Raw genomic sequence first — 23325 nt, 5'->3', positions numbered from 1 at the left:
GAAAACAGATGACAAATGCAATCATGTCCAAGCCAATGTGGTAAAGCTTCTTTGCTTTCTCTTCTTCTCTTTCTCCTGTCTCTCAGTCTTAGTCTTTCTCCCTCTTTCCTTCATTCTTTCCTTCCCTTTTTCTCTCCCCTTTCCACCCGCCCTTTAGCACTCTAAACTTCCTGAACTTTCAGGCAAATTACTCTTTAATACACTCATTTTTTAAACTGGCTTCTAAAAATCAGGAAACCACAGTGAGCATGCCCTTGAGACTCCAGATGAGCAGTCATTGAGAAATCCCAGTCCTTTTGTACAATTAGATATTATACACCGGCCCTTTGTACTCCTTGTCTCAGTGATGGAATCTAGCATCCTGTTTTATGGAGGAATTTTATGACTTATTAACTGCCAACAGTTCATAACCCCTCAGGCTTAATTAACTTGGTTTCATTGGCTTTTTAAAAAGGGGGATAGGCAAAACTTGAAAATACAAGCTAGTATTTTTACAAAGGAATCTATGGACTATAGAACTCAAGAAGTCTTTGTTTTTTTGCAATTTTTGACAAACACTAAAAAGTCCAGGCATTCACTGATTTTCCAAATTCTACTACTGAGGTCAAAGGGTTTGCAACCAGCTGAGTAAATTGATTTCCTTGAAACATTCAGTTCAGTTAGCAGTCCCTCAGCAACAAGACCCACATCAAAAGGGAGCCCAGATGCAGAAAGGACTTTATACTTCATTTCATAAAATCTTGATGTGCAGTTGATATGTAAGAATATGATCTTGTTAGTTTCAAGCAAACTGAGCTTCCAAAGGCCACAAATGTCATTTATTTTGTATGATATGAGCTGGCAGGACACTTGATGAATAACTAAATTTGCTAATATTCTGACCACAAATTAACCTTGTGTACTTTACATACAGCTATTACACGTGTACTAAATATTTTTAGTAATATTTTTTTAGTATTTTTAAATAATAAGGCTTATCATGTTTCCTTAAATTATTTTTCATGGAAAAGATAAAGGAAGTATAGAAAAGAAATGAACAGAATATCCACAAATCTTTTTAAGCATAATAGTTTTGGAAATGAGGCCACTAGAAACTATATGCTACCTGATTTGAGGAAAATCTGAGCAACCACATTGGCAACAACATATTAAGGTTCTGCCACTTCCAACTTAAAAGATTCAAAGTAAATTTATAATGAAGTAGAGGACATAAAATTACTTTCATCAATATTAATATTGCTATTAAATCAATTTGCCTAAGCGGCTCTCCTCCTCAAATTATTGAGACTATCACTATCTCCAAAATGCTTAGCATGTTTCTTCTAGGGTTTCCCTTCTCATCCCTGCAGACATTGTGTGCATAGCACATCATTTTTCCACAATTCCTGGCAGGAGTGTTATTGGTAAATGCTCCTTGAAGAATAGAATACATGCTGCTTCAAAACTTTGAAGAATGGTACTCTGTACAACCTTAGCAAATATTTATCACCTCACTGAAAAACATTAGGCAGTAAAATATTTGAGAGCTGCCCATTACCTGCTATGTAATTTTTCACTAAACTAGAATGAAGTCTATTATTATTTTTATTTTTCTTATTCTTATTTTTTGTTGCTTTTATTTATTAATTGTATAACTTGCTTTTCTAAAAAAGTTACACTCCAGATGGCTAAATTATAATGCAATAAAAATGAAAGTAAAATATTAAAATGTCATGCTCTTAAACACTTAATAGGTTAAAACACTTCAAAGCAATAAATAAGGGCTCCCAGGAAATGAAACTTACTTTTAATTCAGCTAACATAACCCAAACCTATTATGAATGAACACATCTTTGCTTGTTGATGGAGTTCTGAGTGTAGTTATCAACAAGGCTTTCTTTTGCATTCATTTCATATAGGCCCATGATAGCGGCAAGACTCAGACAAGATTTTTTCAGAAGAGTGTGAAAGTCAATCTGGCTCACATGTAAGTAAATAGAAAATGGAATGAACACATCTTCTAAATATGTGAGTTCTAAAACATATCAATGAAGTGAGTGGTGCAACATGCAGAATCTGCCAAAATCAATTTAAACTCAATTAAACACTTGTAAGGCTCTTTTCCATTTTACCATGCTAATGTCTTCATTCCTGCCTAAATGTGTATATATGTGTCTTTCTATGTAAATAAAAGAATATATATATATATATGGATTTGTCCACCCACCCACAACACCCATCCATCCATCCATGACTGTATCATTGGTAAGAATTTGTGGTCCACCTAATCTTTAAAATCTGAATTCTTTTAACTTCTAATCGAAATGGGCTATCAAATCATTTCAAGTAATTAAACAGTGTCCTGACCAAAAGGCCATCCCGCAGAATATGAATGTTATGTATCACATTTTTGAATCACATATCTATCTCACAGAGAGATGGAATTAGATATATATGTACTATCTGAATGCTAGTTGAAAGATACTAATGGAGCTTACCTGGGACCTGCTAATAGCATGAATACTTTAAAATGTTACAGTATTTAATTTCATAAGAACATCTTCTGCTTCAGTTAATATACATAATCTTCATGCAATTTTACTAACTTAAAAACGAGCAAATTACCACTTATCCTACGAATATAGGGGGTGACATATAATATAGTCTTTGCAACTTGCACTATTTCAGATAAACTGACTGCATTTCCATAAGCCATAGCCACTATAGTGGACAGTTGGTTTGGGGAAAGCTGTTTAGCTTATGAATTACAAATTTCCATTGTTTGACACAACAAATGAATTTTTGGAATGCTTCTTCGGTTTCAGTCAAAGAAAGAATTGTGATTTCCTGCTCTTTTTTTATTTTGTTTGCTCAGAAACAACCAATTCCGTGGTATTATATCAAATCATTAGATCTGATTTATAGTTATGTTCCGATTACTTCATTTATGCCCTATTATAAACTCCACCCTATTTGCATCTACAGTTTCATCAAATGCAGAAGAATAATGACATATTTGAGGTATAGGTAATGTTACTGAAAATTATATTGCTTTCAGGAAAATTGTCTAATAAGGGTTGGAATTTGCTATAGTCTATTGTTACAGGGTTTTATCAAGAGGATAGGAAGCTAATTCTAAAGGATAGTTGTTCCTCTACTAAACTTTCCTATTGTGATCTATTATTATCATAAAATGATGTATTGGCTTGAAGTCTTCATATTTTTATGTGGAAGTATTTCAATGCAGAGACTCTCTTAGCAGCAGAAAGCAATACATGCCCAAGAAGACCCTCATTGCAATTTCATGCTTTGTGCACAGATATTAAATTGTATCCAAGATTAGGATTCTTTAAATATTATCCCAGTGTGAAAGGATTAATAGATCTTCGCATAGTGGATGATATTTCCATATAGGTGGAGTCATGTATACTAGGATATGAAGACATTGTTCCTGTAGACATTACTTTGTGCTGTTAAACTCTACTAATTGATTGTGGAATGATGATAATAAATTGGATTATATTTTAATTAGAGCTGTATTCTGAAGATGCAACTATGCAGAGTTTATTACATTATTGTACAGATTAATACATCTATCATTTTTAGTTTCCCTCAGTTTTTCTTTTCCTCAGATTTAAATTTATTTCAAGCAATATATTTATTGTACTTATTTTTTGAAAAAGGTTAATTTTTAATGCATCAATTTGTTATATATGTATTCTGCAAAAAAAAAAATCCTAATTAAAATGTTGCATATTATTTCATAACTACAACTTTGCATAACATTTTCATGCATGCATTTTATGCACATTATATTTATTTATTTTTTAATTTGAAAACTGCACTTAGATTTCAGTTCACATATTGATTTATAAAATCAAATAAATTCAAAAAGTAAAGCATATTTCTAATATAGGCTTCATACTGTTATATCCATGCTGGATATGCAAATCCAATATGTCATTTCAGAATTCTGCTAAAAATACAAACATAAGGTATTATAGTAATAATAGGGATATAGCTATTACGAGCTGTCTTTGCCACTGTACCTGCCCTATCAAATAGTATTCTCCTGGAAATATTGTGGGCCCCAACCCTGCTGGTCTTTCATAAATTGGATGATGTCACGGCACTTGGGCCAGAATTTGAGTGATCCCTGTGGGTTGGTTGTTATTAATTGTCTTAGTGAAAGGAGTACTTTTTTCATTTCAATCACAGGCACATAGTGTATTATGGTTTCTCCTGTATATTATTTAAATTGTGTTTTCTTTTAATTTTGTTTGTAAGCTACCTGGTTAAAATGATAAGAAGGGTAACTATATAAAAATATTTGCTAACATAAATAAATGAATGGAAACACTATTCCCTGATTCAAGAAAGTTTATCTACAACATTTTTAAAAACGACAGTTAAAGACTGAGGATAAGACCTGAAGTTTTCAATACATTTGCCAAAGTGAAAAATATCCATAATAACAGAAATAGATCAGATGAAGTTCTACCTTAATTTAGTTTTTAAACACTCGAAATTGCTGTGTCATTTCTTTATAAATTGGTATTGGATTACAACATCCACAATAGCAAATTGATTATTCTCTAGTAATAATTGTCTACTGGATTACCAATGCCAGTAGCAGTAGTTACTAATAATGGAAATTGTAGCCCAGTGAATCTAGAAACACTAAGCTGAGGAAGGCTATAATATAAGAATATTGTAATTCCTTCTGGTATTTATTATTCAAAATTTAATCTTACTTTCAATCTTTAAAGAAATAGGAAAAAGTTCAAGTGAAATGGAGAATCTATGGTTTCCCAGCTGTTGTTGGACCACAATTTGAGTCATCCATGACCATTGGCCTTGCTGGCTGTGCCTTAAAGAATTAACACCCAAGAAGATATGAAGGGCCATGGGTTTCCCATCCCAAGAGACCAAAAGGAAGAAAATAAACTGAGGTAATCTAACTATGCTAGTTAATTTCTGTGCTTATAATCATAAAAGAATTTTCAAGGCAAACTCAAATATTTTATACAGGTTGACATATGAAATAAAAACAACATAATTCTGAAACCATTGTATTTTTAAAAAAATTGGAATAGATATCTATAGGCATATAATTATAGCTTTTTAAAATCAATATCAGCATTATCTGTTTTGTCCGTTCTTTATTTTGCACCATTTTTTTGAGACTCAAAGCACATTCAGAGTATTTTACTGAAGATGATCAAAAGAATAAACAATTGTCTAATTAAAAGTAAAACAGTAATTCAAATCTAAATTTGAGTTAATCATCGATTGAATAGATTAACAATGGATGTCCATTAAACCCTAATATTCAATAAATGGTAGCTTTTCAGCAGTAAAGCACTGAAGAAAACTTTCTCTACTAGTAGTAGTGGATATGATTTTGAAAGAAAGCTTAGGATTGTCTGAACTAAATCCATTATTGTCTAAAATTCAGACAAACCTCTTTCAGCAGATAGGGCTTTTAAATCTTCATTAAACCAAAATCCATGAAATTAAGAGCTTATTGTATAACAAAACAACCCTATTGCTGCTTATTAACCTTGCTTTTTCTTTTCCTAGCCCCAGTTGAAATTGGAAGATAGGATTCACACTGATTCTTCAATCAATAGTGGACTGGCACATTATTATGTGGGGTATTATGCAGACCATGTTGAAGTTGGAGCCAAATAATTATGATTATACGCTTCATAATATGTAGCAAACTATGTTTGCAATCATAGCTTTGGTTTTTATAACAATAGAATTTGGAACAATTTGTATATAATACATCATTTTTGTGGTTCCGTTGGATTGCATTGCCACAATATATTGACATGTGCTTATATCAGGACTATTTATTCCATGAATGAAAGTGAACTACAGTATATGGCTTGAGCAGTCTACAATTTCTGAAGCCTATAGCTATAGTGATCTATCTGCAAAGTTCCTCACTTCAACATGTATGCCTGTTATCATATATATTGGCCAGCTGCAAGTCTATTCCCCTACTGAACTGCTATTTAACATCTTCTTATGAAATAAACAGCAGAAAGAAAAACTGTGGACTGGGTTTGTTGCTGTTCATAACATATTCTGAATTTTGTGCCTAGAAGCTGTTTTAATAGTTTACTATTAAAGTTCTAACAGCATTTGCAATAAAGAGATAAAGCAATTGTCTCTTAGGGTTCTCTGAAGTCATATTTCCCCAAATTTAGTAAGATTGGATGCCCCATCACTTTTCCACTCTCCCATGGGTGAGAATGAGATAATTACTGTGTAGAATTATAAGTGTAGTTCCTTTTAATTCATTTTATATGTCTATATTTCTAAAGCAATGATGGTTTATCAGATTCCAGAAGTAACATTTTATTAATGATCAAAATTACAAGATTTGGACTCATTATCTCCTTTATGAGTCTTTCCTACTTAATCGTTTGCTATGCCCTCTAATTTTCTTGTTACAGTTTCTGTTTTTCCTTATACTTGAGACAATCACACACAGTGCTAACTGAAATTTACAGCATAAAGGATAATACCAATAATAAAATCCACGTGGGATTTTAATCTTTTTATTTTTATTGTCCATGCTGATATTTATTTTGTTGGTCAACACAACTGGGTTCAAAAATTGAGCTCCTGCATTTGATCACTAAACGAAAGAGTGATGGTATTCAAGATGTCCATTTTATAAAGATAATAGATCCAATCACTTGTTTAATTAATAGTTCATTCATAACAATGTCAGTGACCACTTTCTTAATTCATAATCTGCATGAAGAGTTATATGGCTTCTTTATGACAATTTGGTTGTGCTAAGGGTAACAAACAGTGCTACTTGGCCATTTGACCACATGGCTCTTGTTCACTAGTTTTTCCATCTTGAATGTGCTTCCTCTGTATGGCTATTATTGGAGGTTAGTGGCAAAGAATTTCAAGACAGATGAATTATTGATAGTTATTACTGTTTTTACATTTATTCTTATAGTGCTACATCTATTACAGAATATATATATAGGAATATATTATATAAAGTTCCAGATTATGTAATATATTAAATAACATACCCTAGTTGTCTGGTGGTTAATACACTAGTAGGCTAGAAAGTGGAAAGACCATGAGTTCAAACCCTGCCTTAGTCAAAAAAGCCAGCAGGATGACTTTGGGCCAGTCACACTCTCTCAGGCCAACCCACCTCAATGGATTGTTGTTGTGTGGAAAATAGGAGAAGTAAAGTGTCTAGGATATGTTCACCACCTTGAGCTATTAAAAATAATAAATGTGAGATATAAATCAATAAATCAATATTAATTTGTTAGCTGTGACACAGGGGCTACCCGTAAAGGTGCTGTATTTAGTATTTTTTAATATTTTTGCTTTGCTTATAAAGTTTAATACAGTATGTTTAATTACAAATGTCTCTTGATATCTCTTAATACCTATCATTTGTTGTTTCATGTATCTGTCATGGAGGGACCTGGATATACATATAAACTTTTTGCATAAGAAGTTTTGGCCTTATTTTGCAGTCTGGATTTCAAATGATTGGACTGGATTTTTAACAATTAAGTTGTCTGCATAACCATTATGTTGTCTTCAGTTCTTCTAGTTATTTGATTCTGTTGGATCTCACTGATTTCACATGGCTTCTTCCCAAGAGCTGGCCTAATTCTTTTTGGCATCTATTCACATAGCTGCTGGAGTCATCCTTCACAGACCATCTGGTGCATGCTGCTGCTCTTTTGTGCAAGTTTCTTTTATTTTCTCACTGGACCTTAGTGTTCTTCCCAGACCACTTGTGGTCCTTTCTGATGATTTCATGAACTTTGTGTTGAGTAGTTCTTTGATGCCTCCAAAAACAGTACTGGTTACTGAAACTGGCATTATTTTTGAGAGCAGAAAGAAGAAAATCTCTATGGGACAAAAAGGAACGAAGTACTCATGGGAAGAAGATGACTGTAATATTGGAATCTAACTGATCAATTTCAATTCATTCAAGGTCTCATTATTTGCTGGTTTGTTACTGATGGTTGAAATGGAACTCCTGTGTACAATTCAAATGCTCATGTTACATCTCTAAAATTAAATATTATTCTGAATTCTCTTGTATGGTCTTTAACTGTGTAAATTACATTTGGATATATTAAATTCATGAGTTTATAGTAATAATTATTTTGTGAGTTCTGGTAGTAAGATTTAGATTATCACAACCTCACAGTTTTCATACACTGTATTTAAATTTTTATTACCTGCAAAAAATAATTAAATGTAACAGGTTAGATTTAGTTGGCAAGATTTATTTCCTGCCTATGCTTTTCCAGTGTTACTGCATTGTTCCTCCTGAAGGGCAGGCAAAACAAAAATGGTGTTCATAAATCAACCTTTGGGTTTTCCTTTAGGCTGTAGATAAAGTTGGTGCTTAAGTAGAAGGCAAAGCCCAATTAATTCATGAGTAGAGTATATAAACAAGATGACATACGATAACTGCATTTCACTTAACCATTTGTTTGGAACTTGAGTTTTTATTAATAGATAAAACTAATTCACAATGATTACCTCTTTTAAACATAAATGCCATTCAATAGTATATTTCTGCATGAAAGCCATCATGTATTCATATACACGTTTTTGAAACTTTTCAGGGAAAAATGGTATTCTGTTTCAAGTATGTGACTGTTGCAAAACATGCCAAATTATTATCAATTTAAAGAAGAAAATCAAACTTGCTACCAAACCCAAAACATGCAGTTAAATTAAACTACTTCAAATTGATATCCTGCATGGAAAAATAAACTTGGGTACCTGTTAGGTCATTGAAATAGTGGAAGAATCAGTTCATTTAAGAATCATAAAAGCCACCCTGATCTACCCCTTTTCTCTTTAAAATTGCAGTTAACACCATTAGAGTGAAACATACATGTTTATGGTTTCAGTCCTGCAATCCTGAATTTAATGGGTTCCCAAATTCAAAGGAAAAATGCACACCTTTATTACTTCTAAGTAGTAAAAGCAGAAAAGACTAATGTATAGAAGAAAATGCAACACTTTCGTTCTTCCTCCCTTCCTCTCTTCCCCCCTTTATCTAAAACGATGATGCTCATCAAGAATACATACCAGATCTACAATCAATATCTTGCCTATATTTAGCTTGTCTCGCAAGTATTTGGCAGTAATTGCAACCGAATTAAAAAAGCAGAACCCCCTGTGGAATAGAGAAGAACAGAAATTTTATAAAGCACATTGGTCAGGAAACAGCTATAAATAATGTTTAGGAGCATTTGCGTGTGTGTTTGTGTGTGTGTGTATGTGTGTTATAAAAAGCTATATGATCTCTGAGATCATAAATCTCCTTCTGGGATACCTCGAAAGCCTTTTCAGTCATCTGCTAACAATTAGAGCTCCTCTGAGACACCCACAGTACAGGTGATTGCCAGTAACCCTAGCACTCCAAGATGGGCAATATTCCCTGGTACTTACATGGCTGTTGATTCTTCAGCATGATGGCCTGGGGGCCTCACGATAGCAAAACCGTTCTGTAAGAACAAGATATATTTTCAATTACCAGATTTTAAAAGAATAAGGCAATGGGATGGGGGTAGCTCCTTATTTTTATGGAGCAAAACAAACAAACAGCAAGCAAATTGCTTTTGTTTCTTTGCATTCTATTAAGACTTCTATGCATCTTTTCCTGTCTTTATTAACCTTTCATGGAATATGCTGAAGCAATACCTTCACTCTTCAGTGTTAAATCTTTCATATAAGATGAAGGGAACATCTGTGGTATTTCAAATGCTGTTGAACTACCATTCTATTATCTTTTAGGCATTTCAGGAAATAAATATCACAGGTTGCTGGAGGAAAGAAATGTGGTCATGCTAGGTCATACTGAAGTTAATGTAACACTCTCAAGACAGTGGTGGACATTCTATTACACCAGTGCTAAAGAACAAATTAGTTGCCAGTTCCATTCCTTTTGCCACAGGGGATGAGTGAGACTGCTGTTCTCTTTCTTTTCCCCAGATAGTAAAATAATCTGTTATCCCCCTCTTACATACAGACCATGCTTGCTGGGACTGAAGCATTCTATGTCTTGAGAGATATACATTCTTCATCCTTGGACTGCAAGATATATAGATAGATACTGATACTAAAGTAACAAATACAAAAACCTTTCTAGTTCAACTTTGTTTTTAGTAGTAATCCAGTTAGATGTCTTCCAAGTTTCATGCAAAAGGCATGACAACGATCATAAGATATGACACATAGGGCATGAAAATAATGACCTGCTATTTGTTTGCTAGACTATCACTGAATATGGGGCTTCTCTCTAATTATTATGGCTTGTAGCCTTTGGATAGTTAGTAAATTATTATTTACTATCTGCAAACCCTAATGTAAATGTGCAAGCAGAAATTTGTACTTTTTTTTCCTAGTAGCAAGCAAAACCACGGCATGTACATTGTATATTCGTTATTTTGACAAGATTGCTGATAATACAGCATTGAAATTCAACATGACCTTAGATCTTTCATTTAAGCCCCTAGAAATCAATATTGCTATCTTGCAAAACACAGCATTTTTTTTCATTTTTGTTGACCTTCTACAATGTTACAAATATCCCTGTGGCAATTCCATGCATTTTTGCTTATTTGCAAATTATAGCACTTTATTTTTCTATTTCCATTAATTCTATGTCTAAAAGTGCTTATATTCTAGTATCCATGTTTAGTATTGCCACAATACAAGAATATTTATTTCAAATATAAACAGAAGGGGGGAAATCACAAGAATAATATTTGTATGCATGTGCATGTGTGCTTGCCGAGTTCCATAGTAAGGCACTGACTAAGTAAGGCTATATCAAAAAACAGCTATTACATAAAATACTTAGCTAAGCAACCCAGGGAAAGGGACACAAGAGAAACTGCAATCCTATATACTTCCTAGAACCTGTTTTTGAATGAATTGTAATAATCATGTGGAGTTTCTATCTATGTGTAGGTTGTTGTTTCTCAAACTAAACAATTTAAGATACATGAAATCTCATGCTGACTATTTTTTTCAGCCGATTCGTATTGTAAGTATGGAAATTCTGGAACTATGCAAATTGCCAGTTATGTCCATGATAAAATCCCAGAAAATTGTACAGTGTATCATATCAAGACTACATCATTTATAGATCCAAGGTGTCCATATAAAACTAAAGGACAATAAATTGTTTGGTATGTAGGTTCGTTTGCTTACATTCAGCTGCACAAAAATAAGAATTTCCCTTTTTGCATTAAAATAAACGCTCACATATAAAAAAAAAGTCATTGGGGAGATTAGAAAAAAAAAGAATGATGGAAATTCCATATTTCACTATACTATAAATCTAGCTTAGAAGCTTGCCAAAGCTTGCAACTTTATTGGACTTTTTAAAGACAGTTTATAATACACATGGTGGACATTTTGTATGTTTTCATATAAAGTAGTTATGAAAAGAAAAATCTGATTTTCTACAAATGCCTTAAACAATTTCTGTAACAAACCACTCAGACCTCTCCATTCCTTCCCAGCACACTATGAAGCAAAGTACAGTTCAATCACTCCTAAATGATGACCAGAAATTCAGGGTTTAGAGTAAAGATGTAAACACTCTTTGCTGATAAGAAATGTATTGTTAACCATTCACTGATTCTATACATAAATATTATTAAGGGAGTAATATTTTGTGATAAATGAGACTGAAATATATATTGAGTTAAAAATTTTTGGAATGCCAAAGATTGCTGAAAGATTAAATACTGAGCCACCAGTGGAATAAATTAAAGATGAAAACTGTGAAGCACAGAAGGAAAGGGTGTGGAAGTTGAATCATTTGATTAGGGATAAATTATTAATATGACATTTCTGTTAGCTTCTAACTGACTTTTTGCTGAACCAATATAGAAAAGATGATTTCTGGATTGTGTATAGATATGAATTAAGTTATGGGAAGAAGAGGAATTTGCTTTTCATTTTAAGAGAAGTTGAAGAGTCATAATGTTAGATTATGCTCTGTGCGATGACAGTTGGAAGCCACTTTTTTATTGTTGTCTTTCTTTTTCCTTTTCTCTCTTTTACTTTCTCTCTTTTCTCTTTGTTCTTTCTCTTGCACTCTTTAAATTTTTTTCTTTTATATTTTAATTCAATTTGTATTTTTACAATACATGTTAAAACTTTATTGCAAACAAATATAAATACTACTGTGTGCAGGTCATCCAACTGAATCACTTTCAGAATTAAAAATCCAGGTTTCTTTGGTTTTTATATAATCCTAATGGTGGTAATGTCTACCATTAGAATTATACAAATATTATTACTCACTTCAGGATTTTAAAACTGCCTGTCTCCATCCTCCAAGTCTTGATCCAGGAGGCATGAAAAAGTTACTCATGAGTGAGTAAGGAGCATGGTGATACAGAAAATGTCATTGTTTATACAGATCTAAGTGCTTACAGATTAAGGTAAATGCTTGAATATGTTCAAAGCATAAATGAAATTGAACTGCCTAGCTTTTTTTCTCACTTTTTGGTATCACATCAATAAAAATATAAAGATTGCATCAGAAAGAATGAGAAAGAAAAATGTTGAGCTATATATAGTGTATATAAAGTTACACATGTTCTTTATATGTATGGATTTGTATATGTGGATAATTATTGTGGATAGAGGAATGTATTCTTAGAAAATTGTTCAGAAAATGTGGTCCAAATCTCACACATGAAGAGTTCTCTGCTACTTTTTAAAACAGCCACATTTTTTGTAGGCTTCCATGGGAAATTCCACAAAGAAACTCTTAAAGCAACATCACTTTTTTCCAGACTTAATTGAAATATGAAAAATAGAAGTTTGGTTTAAAGATATCAAAGAGGTGCTATACTTCCACTCTATAAATTCAAAAGCACTGCTTGCTAAACATTTCTAAAGCATGCACAACTTTAAAATACGATGATTTTCAAATACACAAAATAGTTCATAGACTCTATATTCATTCTGTGAATGTAGAGCTAATATTGATGGGCAACTTAACAGTTCTTACCGTCCTTTATTAAGATTTATCCACTCTGTCTGATTGGTCCATCACAAGAACAGTCTAATTACCATTTCTGACAGGCAGAAACATATCACTCTCTATTAATCCTTCATTCACACTCAAAGCAATCTGCTAGTTTGTTTTGCTATTCCCAACTCCCAAGCAAAATTATCCATTTCGGTGAATATTCCTGTTCATTTAGCATAGCATAGTCCAGTTCTTTGCAGGTTAATCACAACTATTAATTGGTTATTTCACAGGTAATGACTCTTCAACAGAGTTTCTGTGTATCATAGTGTCTGATACATTTTAAAACTACTTTTGCTATGAATTCTATAATAGCACAATGGTTATAATATGTGCCTTTTAAATAGCAGGTTGTTATTTTGAAATCTAGTAGGATACCACTTCATAATTTTTGCAATCACTCAAACAGAAGAATTTCACCCTCTAGTTTCTAAATAGTCCACAAGACTTATTTGAAGAGCATGAGTCTCTTGAAAATAAAAGTAATATTTTTTTAAAGTTTGTGTTCTGTTTCGAACTAGAATAAACATAAATTCAGATTAACATTCTATGCATATTTACATGCATGTATACACTACACTTAAAGTATGGTTGCCTAAGAATACAGTTGTGCTCATAGGTTTACATAACCTGGCAGAATTTATGATTTCTTGGCCATTTTTCAGAGAATATGAATGATATGATAACACAAAAACTTTTCTTTCATTCATGGTTAGTGATTGGCTGAAGCCATTTATTATCAATCAACAGTGTTTATTCTTTTTAAATCATAATGACAACAGAAACTACCCAAATGACCCTTATCAAAAGTTTACATACCACAGTTCGTAATACAGTGTCTTGCTCCCTTTAACATCAATGATAGCTTGAAGTCTATTGGGGTATGTGGGAATGAGGCTCTTTATCTTCTCAGATGGTAAAGCTGCCCATTCTTCCTGGCAAAAAGCCTCCAGTTCCTGTAAATTCTTGGGCTGTCTTGCATGAACTGCACGTTTGAGATCTCCCCAGAGTGGGTCAATGAAATTGAGGTCAGGAGACTGAGATGGCTACTCCAGAACCTTCACTTTATTCTGCTATAGCCAATGACAGGTCAACCTGGCCTTGTGTTTAGGATCATTGTCATGTTGGAATGTCCAAGTACGTCCCATGCACAGCTTCCGGGCTGATGAATGCAAATTTTCCTCCAGTATCTTTTGATAACATACTGCATTTATCTTGCCATCAATTCCAACCAACTTTCATGTGGCTTTGTAGCTACACATCCCGAAAACCTCAGAGATCTACCTCTGTGTTTCACAGTAGGAATGGTGTACTTTTCATCATAGGCCTTGTTGACTCCTCTCCAAATGTAGTGTTTATAGTTGTGGCTGAAAAGCTCAATTTTGGTCTCATCACTCCACATGATTTTGTGCCAGAAGGTTTGAGGCTTGTCTCTGTGATGTTTGGTATATTGTAAGCAGGATACTTTGTGGCATTTGTGTAGTAATGGCTGTCTTCTGGTGACTCGACTATGCAGCCCATCTTTCTTCCAGTGCCTCTTTATTGTGCATCTTGAAACAGCCACACCGCATGTTTTCAGAGTGTCCTGTATTTCACCTGAAGTTATTTGTGGGTTTTTCTTTGCATCCCAAACAATTTTCCTGGCAGTTGTGGCTGAAATTTTAGTTGGCCTACCTGTCGTGGTTTGGTTTAATCAGAACCCCTCATTTTCCACTTCTTGATTAGTGTTTGAACACTGCTGATTGGCATTCTTAATTCCTGGATATCTTTTTATATTCCTATCCTGTTTTATACAGTTCAACTACCTTTTCCCACAGATCCTTTGACAATTCTTTGGCTTTCCCCATGACTCTGAAGCCAGAAACATCAGTGCGGCACTGGATGAAAGACACGAGGATCTGTCAGAAGTCCAGGAACTCATTGACCTTTTATACACACATACACACACACTAATTTCAAGCAAACAAACCACAGTTGAGGATGGTTACCTTTAAAAGCCATTCAAACCCCTTTGTGTCAACCTGTGTGCATGTTATCAGGCCAAAATCACCAGGGTATGTAAACTTTTGATCAGGGTCATTTGGGTAGTTTCTGTTGTCATTATGATTTAAAAGGAGTAAACACAGTTGACTGATAATAAATGGCTTCAGCCATACACTAACCATGAGTGAAAGAAAAGTTTTTGTGTTATCATTCATATTCTCTGAAAAATGGTCAAGAAATCATAAATTCTGCCAGGTGATGTAAACTTATGAGCACAACTGTATCCATCAAGATGCAGTTCTCATCTAGAAAGGGTTGACAGACAATCAATGCAAAAGTGAAGGTAAGAGAAGTATATTTTGATTTCAGCAAAATAATCAGTAAAGTCTCCCATAAGATTCTATCAAACAAGATTAGAGCATCTTGGATCAGCTATGAGACTTGATTGAACAATTGTATCCCAAGGAATGCAGACCTGTGGCTTTAATTTGGAGCATGTGGGGGGGTTCAATAGACTCCAATTTAGACATTTCATAATTTACTGTGCTTATAAATTATTTGGATGAGAGATTAGAAAATACAATGATCAAATATGTACAAAGACAGGGGAATGATAAATGCCTTAGGTGGCAACAACAAGGTTCAGGATCTTATAAAGCTGAAAAATTGGGCAGATACTAGGAAGATAATTCTCAAGAGTAGAAATATTTTGAGTCAAGGACTCTCAAAAGGATGGAGAGGCATATTGGGTATCAGCAAACATAAAAGAAGACAGATTTGGATCTGCGAGGTCCCAAACTGAGGATGAACTGCAAAGCAACTTTAGAAACTTTAGGCTTCATCAAGAGATGTCTAGTGTCAAGATCAAAAACATAGCAGTGAGGTGAGTAGTGAGGTGACGCAAGTGTCAGGAGGGAAATGGACACATCAAAAATAGGAGACAGATTAATTAGTTTACACCTGCCCCTTTTAAGCTCTCAGGGAAGCAGGCTTAAGACAAATATAGTGCCCTTTGAAGCTACAGTCTTTTAAACCATAAAATCAAGGGATAAAATCCAGCTACAGGGATAAGCCATTTTGGCAGTAGTACTTTATGTCCTTTGGGTCTATCCTACCCCATAACGAAGTCTGGTATACAAGTCTTAGCTGAAGAAGTTTAAATAGTCTTTCTTTCTTGCAAAAAAGTAGCTCCTTTACTGTCTACCTGGTATTCCAGTTCAAGCAATAGCTCCATTTGCTGCCAGGGAAGAGAACTGTTTCAAAGCCAGGGTTGGTGGAGTCAGGCTAGATTTACAGGTCTGAGTAGCGAAGACCAGCAGAAGGTTCTTTTACCTTTTACTTTATTTCTGCCATCAGCTTTTGTTCGCCATTGCCCCAGTTCCAGTGGTTCTTTCTGATCTTAACTCTACCTTGTCCTTTATTTCCGTACTTTCCAAACACATAGTGTTACTCATAGTGTTATAATTAATCCGGCACTGAATCTTAAAATACTCCTTGAAGACAAGACTTATTCCCAAAAATTTATTTTCCCTTCACTAAGAGAGCAGTTATGATTCCTCCTGTTCTGCATTATTTAGTAAACCATATTTAGAATATGGAATTTAGTCCAGGCCTGTACTTTTGGAAGCAAAACTTATGAAGATTGGAACAGTTGAAATATTGGATTTTAGAAGCTTAGAGCAGAAGTGTCTGCAGGTGAGAGGGTCAAAAATGTCAAGAGAATAGGCAATTACTATATGATTATAATGGGAGAGATCTGAAACATGATCATTGTATCTGTTGGACATTAAGAAGAAAAAAGTAACAGTAAAGCTGCTCAACAATGAAAGAGACTTGGAATCTCACTTGCTAGAAGCACTGAAACAAGCTGGATAGTCAGGAATGTTTTATTTCAATAAAACGGAATCCTGATTGTAGTGAATTCCTGCACCAGAAGAGTAATGGACTAGATCTCCAAAATCCTTACAAGGCCTACAATTTATGATTCAAATGTGCAGATTTGCCTTTGTTCTTTATTCATTAGGTTCTTGAGATTAGATGAAGAGCAGCCAAAATTTTGAATACTTATTTTTATTAATTAGCAAGTTAGGTAAGTTAATAGACAAGTTAATTTTCTTAATATGTTGAAAAATATTGGAATTATTTGCATATCCACTGTTAGTCTCCCATTAGTTTGGACATAGTTAAATAAACCCTACCTAAAATGGCCCCTCTTTTTTAAAGTCTATCATGAGAGGAAATTAAAATCTACAATAGAACACTCACTGTGTTTTGTTTGCTGGCTAATCTTCTAAAATATTTGTCAATTGCTAGGTCAGATTGTGGGGCACAGAGTGATGAATATAACTCCAGTACATAATTATTTTAGAACCTGATATTTCCACCTTCAACAAATTTAAACATGTGTGCCAATCACAATTATTTATTTCTCAACAGTCTAATATTTTTCATGACTACTAAATTTAATGCAGAGTTGTCCCACCTTAACCAATGGTAATGAGAATTTGGGCAATAGGGAATATCAGACAATGATCTCAGAACAGTGAGTGAAGGTCAGAAAAAGAAACAAAAATATTCCCAAGAGATAGACTATTTAACACCAAGGAATAAGTTGAAAATCTAGCCAACAAATATAAATTCAAGCTTTTTTTCACAGACACTTGTTTACAGTAAGATACAGACACCAAGATACTTTAAACCAGCTGACAGTAATGCGCATTAGAGGAAAGATCCATGTCTCTGTCATTATATTAAAAGTTTAAATTTGTGTGTTCTAAACTTCAAGGATACAAATAAATGCTTCAAAAATCTCTATATATGCTTAAAGAAAAAACAGCACATCAATACTTTATCAAATACTTCATTCTGCAGGAAAAGGAATTATTTTATGTCATATCACTGGCTTATTGGAATAAACAATAAGAAAGTATCACTTAGGATATGTGCTGAATGCATGACACATCGTTTATTTTTCCAAGAATATGAATCTTAAATATCATCTTGCTTTTCTTCTTTTGTATGAAGTTCAAGAATGTCCAGATAATTAGCATAAAAGCACATGAGATATGCTTCACAACTCTGGAGATTTAAAATCACTTCAGCCAACTAATTAAAATATTTAAAAGATTGGTCAGGATCACCATGGAACATGCAGTAGGTTAATGTCATGGCAAGTCAAACTTTGGGTGGATACCAGGCTATATCTTCTACTTATGATCTGCTAGTGTCATCTACTTATGATCTGCTAGACAGCATTTGCACCAAGACAAATTCCTTGTGTGTCCAATCACACTTGGCCAATAAAGAATTATATTCTATTCTAGTAAACTAAGACCATTAAAATTGCATTTTTGTCTTTGCTTTTACAGATGGATAGTTTCTAGAACTTGGGCAGTGACTTTTGATTACAGAAGCTGTATTTAACCCTTTTTGAGCTACCAGAGCTCCAAAATAAATGGGGGAAATACTGAAAAATGGCTGGATCTGCTCTTTCTTTGATATTGGGAGAAGGATTCTGGAGATCTTTATTTCCAAATGTTAAGCCTACTATGAACTTACACTAGCATTTTCATGTACTTCCTAGTTTCAAACCAGTGAACAATTATACCATCATTTTTTATTACTTTATGTTTTCTTCCATGACTCTAAAAGATAAAAATAGAGCATTATAAATGCAGGACTAGTTTGTCTGAACCTTTTAATTATTTAACTACTTCAGTATAGTTAACATTTGTAGATTAATACAAATAATTATTCTAGCATCATGGGATCAATTGTTCAAAGCAAAATAATATTAGATATATTATATTTTGGGGAAACCCTCTGACCTGGTCATTTTGGATGTTTTTAAGATCTATAGATACTTTGGATGATCTTTTCTGGGTATTTGACTTTTATTCTGAAGCCTTCACTGATTCAAATGGATGTGAAAAAAGCAAATGTATGTTACATTCATGGTTCCTTGAAATAGCAAATATCAGAATAACAATGACTGGATGCAGCAAAAAAAAATGTTGATTTTGATCAGTCCTGACATATGAAAAGGAACCATCCCAGGAAAGCTTACAGTTTTAGTTTTCAAGGATATTCATTTCAAACTATTTTAATTTAGTTAAATTATCCCTGTCTACCAAAAAGGCAACCCATTCATATCATTTTGAAGAGGGAGTTTGAAGAAATCTATGTTTGTTTTGGTTCAGCACAAATGGATATTTCTGATAATGTCAGAATCTGACATCCTGAGACTGATTTTGTTCCCTTCCCAATCTTTATTTGGCTATCAACTAATAAAAATTTATAACCTGAAAATTTTGGAATTTTCAGGCAGAACACCTTTCTCTCGCATATATTTTAATTCAAATAATATTTCCAAAATATTAGCCGTGCTGATATGTTGTAAACTTTCATGAGAAGGCTTTAAGCAGTACAGGGTTTGAGATACAAGGTTGAAAATGAGTCAAGATGCAAAAAAGGAAGAGGAAATCTTTGCATTTTTATTTCCAGCATAGAATCTTTATGAGAACTTTGTAAAGAAAGCTTTCACATCAAGTATGAAGGTATCTTCCACACAGGTATTTCTTATAAAAAGATTAAACCTAAAAGGGAGTTCAGGTGAAGTTACATGAATTTACTTGCCAATGCTATCAAAAAGCTTAAATAATGCACAAGATTTGTCCTCATAATTTCAATGGTGCCTCCTTTATTTCAGTTTGGAAATAAACATATCATTTTGTAATATGCCTTGCAATAAATTATACTCATTTTTCTCAGATAGTAGTTCAAATTCTTAAGTGATTTCTTATGTTAGCAACAAGAACAATCCTCTCTGCACGTTAAAATCTAGACTATCAGGACTTTTGAGTAAACTACTACTATGGTGATTGCTCTTTCTACTCCAGATGCTGAACATGGAAGCTGGAACCTCAAACAAAACATATAGTCCAGTGTTGGCTAACCTTTTCAGCACCGAGTGCCCAAAGCACATGTGTATCCCCAAAATGAAATGAACTTGCATCCCGCATGCATGCACTCCCCATGCATGCCCCTGCTACTTGCACATGCATGTGTGTGTCCCCCATGCATATGTCTTGCCCTCTGTGCACATGTGTGCATCTCCCACACACATACCCCTCCCCCTGCATGTGGCTCGCACCCGTGCATACATGGAGACACCCAAAGATCAGCTGGCTGGCTGGAGGTGGGTGTGTATGTGCGGCAGAGCTGAGCTGGGGTGACAGGTCATTTGCCCACAGAGAGGGCTCTGCATGCCAATGTCAGCACGTGTGCCATAGGTTCGCCATCACGGATATAGTCCATTACCAAGCATGTTGGGAGCCATCGGACATTGCAAACTTGGTAGATACAATATTTAGGATGTTTATCTCATTTTTTTTCTTTTTACAATTCTGTAGTCCCTATTCAGTGTAGATTTAGGGCAATTAGATGAAACTAACAATTTACTGGCTGGATGCCCTTTCTGATGCTACATGGATATTTTTCCTTTGTGCTCTGAGACAGAAATATCTGATGCTACCTAAGGTAGAACTATCCACCAAGCAAGAGGCAAGTGTTTTCACCACTAGGCCACTCAATGTTAATCTCAAATCAATCTTGTTAAATTTTAGATGCTAGTTCAGAACAATCTTATAATTCCTTAATGCACTGAAATCCTTATTTATTTTATTTATTATTTATTTTCACTGAAAAAGAGGATCAATATATATTGCTCTCCACCTTTCTGTGAAAGAATCAATTTTACTTATTGTGTTTGATCTTTTTATGCAGCTGAATATAATAATGCCTTTACTAACCTATTACTCAGAAAAGTAAAATATTATTCTCTTAGTTGACAGATCATTTGAGATTTACAGCATGGACACCAAATTCTGTTCAAAACTATTGCTATTTGGCACGTAGTAGACTACTAATAGATATGTATTCGTGTGTGTACATGTGTGCATGTCTTGAGATAATCTTGGTATAAATATAACTTTTGGGAGATTTTAGTCTATACACCAATAAAACCAAAATAAAACATATTCTTCTGTATTCTAAAGAATGAACCTATATAGCAATGCTATATAGATTATTTTTACTACAACTGTTTCATCCTGAAGTCTTTACTCATAATTCTGATTATCAATCTCATCAAATGGAAGGATATATTTTATTTTTGTTGATTAAACCATTCCTGCAAATAAAAATCTGGGGAAGTTGCATAGTGACCTGGATGAACAATTCTCATCCCCAATTCCCTTTCCCTGAATCAATGTATATTTTCTTCTCTTTTATCCAGTGAATTAACAACTTTGTTTTTTTCCAAAGTAACAGGATATGTGACTTTGGAAAACTAAAAAAATACTGAGTTGGAGATTTTATTTTAACTGATTGGCTTTACGGCCTTAACTGTCCCAAATATAAGTCAAGAAATACTATTGTAAGAGCCAACCAAAATGTCACAAAACCGTGAAACAATTTTTTAGCTCTTCCAAATCTTTCACTTTGAATTTTATACAAAAGTGAGAAGGGGATAAATATTCTGTACAAAATAATAAGAAATTTGAAAAACTCATTTTTTTTTGTTCTGCTTTGTGTAAGATCATCGAGTATTAATACATAATGACTGAACTCAGAAATTCCCATAAACAGAATGCAGAATTAAATTATTTACAGCATCATTGTAAATAATATGAAATAAACGTATGTTACACTAGAGAGCCTAAAGTTAAAATAAAGATAAAACAACCCCATTAAATATTTTACCACTTTTCACAGCTATTTCTGCCCTATGATCTAGGGTCTTGCTTAAATGTCCTTTTTATGCTAAAGATCTGCTCATTTCCTTCACCAAACAAGAGAAAAAACTTAGCTTTGATTAATCATTTTGCTCATGTTTGTGTTCAAATGTAGATGACATTTTTGTTACAAAAATAAGTAATTGCTAGCTCTTTTTAAAGTGTGATTCAAGTAGGCTATATTGTTTTACAATTTCACAGCTGGTATTTTGTCCATTAGCCAGGAACAATAAAAAGACTAAAGAGTTCACAAGAGATTCCAGATGGAAAGTAAAGATGTTTTATTACAGCTACAGATTCAGTACTTCAATCATATTTGCATATTTTAAAATCAGTTATCAAGTTGGTTGCTATATTGACATTTACATACATTGGCAGGGGTATACTCATAAACTGTTTTTTTTAAATAATAAATTTTCCAAGTCATTTTATGGATTATGGCATAGCTTTGCAGAATGTTTAGCAGAAAACACAGCTCAAAATTTAGTCAATCTTTTTTTCAGTTGTGCAATACTTTTGTGACTGCAGCTAAATCTCCCCATGCTCTGTGATGAATAGTTATGTTAACTGTAGACTGTGAAATTATTGGTAGGTAGCTTATGACTATATATAGAAGGATAAGTTAACTAGATTAATTATTAAAACCCTAAATGGATTTGCAAGAAAATCAATGCTCTAGCTAGCCAACTAGATAGCCAATATCTAGTGCAGTCTTAAACCCTTAATATCAATCTCATTGCAATCAATCAATTTCTAGTCGATTTTTATCAGTTATCAGATTAATATTATTTTAGAATATATCTAATATTTGCAAGACAATTAATTGCTAATCTCTTTTTAAGAAAATGACATGTTTTCTTTTTCAACACCCCTTTCCCATGTTCAATGTTTTTAAAAAACAAAATCAGGAAATTAGTATGCATTCTTTTATGATCATTTTAAAAATTAAGAAGCAAAGAAAATTTTGAACTCCAAGATCTCACTAGAATAGGCATGAAATGTCTGTTAAAAACTTGATCATTATGAATATATTGCATTCCTGAAAACTAGACAGCCCATATGTAGAGTAAGCCTGAGCTACCTCTTTTCCAATAAATCTATAAAGAATCTACCGTATTTCCCCATGTATAAGCACCCCCTTTGTATAAGCCACCCCCCCAATTTTTGGACTGTGAAGTTTTGAAAAAAATATTTTATTAGAGAAACAAGTTATGAAGAAAGAAAATTTACAAAGAAACAAAATTCGACGCCTAGATCTACAACTTCGGTCATGATGCCGAAGCGGTGCAGGCGCGCTAGCAATCTACGCATCAGAATGAGAGTAGGAAAGCATTCAGGCCGATGCCTAGCGTATGCATTTCTATCGCGTACTCGTACTCGTAATCGTATCATCACGTACAATTTTTACAAAAAAGTATATCATACTGCTGGAAAACCAGTTTATTCCTACTTTATTATTTTATGCATTTTCACGTATAAAAGTGT

General features: G+C 33.6%; 1 protein-coding gene and 1 long non-coding RNA gene across 2 annotated transcripts in view; one reads left to right on the top strand and one right to left on the bottom strand.

Moving 5' to 3' along the window:
* The window catches only part of HDAC9 (histone deacetylase 9), a 455657-nt gene that overhangs the window by 95784 nt on the left and 336548 nt on the right, over nucleotides 1–23325 (bottom strand). The window contains exons 20-21 of the mRNA XM_087917383.1: nucleotides 9457–9512; nucleotides 9094–9181 (exon numbers count right to left, since the gene is read on the bottom strand). Coding sequence (XP_087773509.1) covers nucleotides 9094–9181; nucleotides 9457–9512 — 144 coding nt within the window. The remainder of the gene's footprint in view (nucleotides 1–9093; nucleotides 9182–9456; nucleotides 9513–23325) is intronic.
* Nucleotides 1679–6902, top strand: LOC148123969 (uncharacterized). Its single transcript, XR_015740460.1, has 3 exons — nucleotides 1679–1966; nucleotides 4749–4931; nucleotides 5563–6902. It is a non-coding gene; the product is annotated as an uncharacterized LOC148123969 (long non-coding RNA).

The sequence above is a fragment of the Pseudonaja textilis genome, chromosome Z (genome assembly GCF_049901715.1).
Source record: "Pseudonaja textilis isolate UNSWEBS1 chromosome Z, rPseTex1.2, whole genome shotgun sequence".
NCBI lineage: Eukaryota > Metazoa > Chordata > Lepidosauria > Squamata > Elapidae > Pseudonaja > Pseudonaja textilis.
The sequence above is the reverse complement of the archived record's forward strand: the minus strand, read 5'-3'. Positions and strand labels throughout refer to the sequence as shown.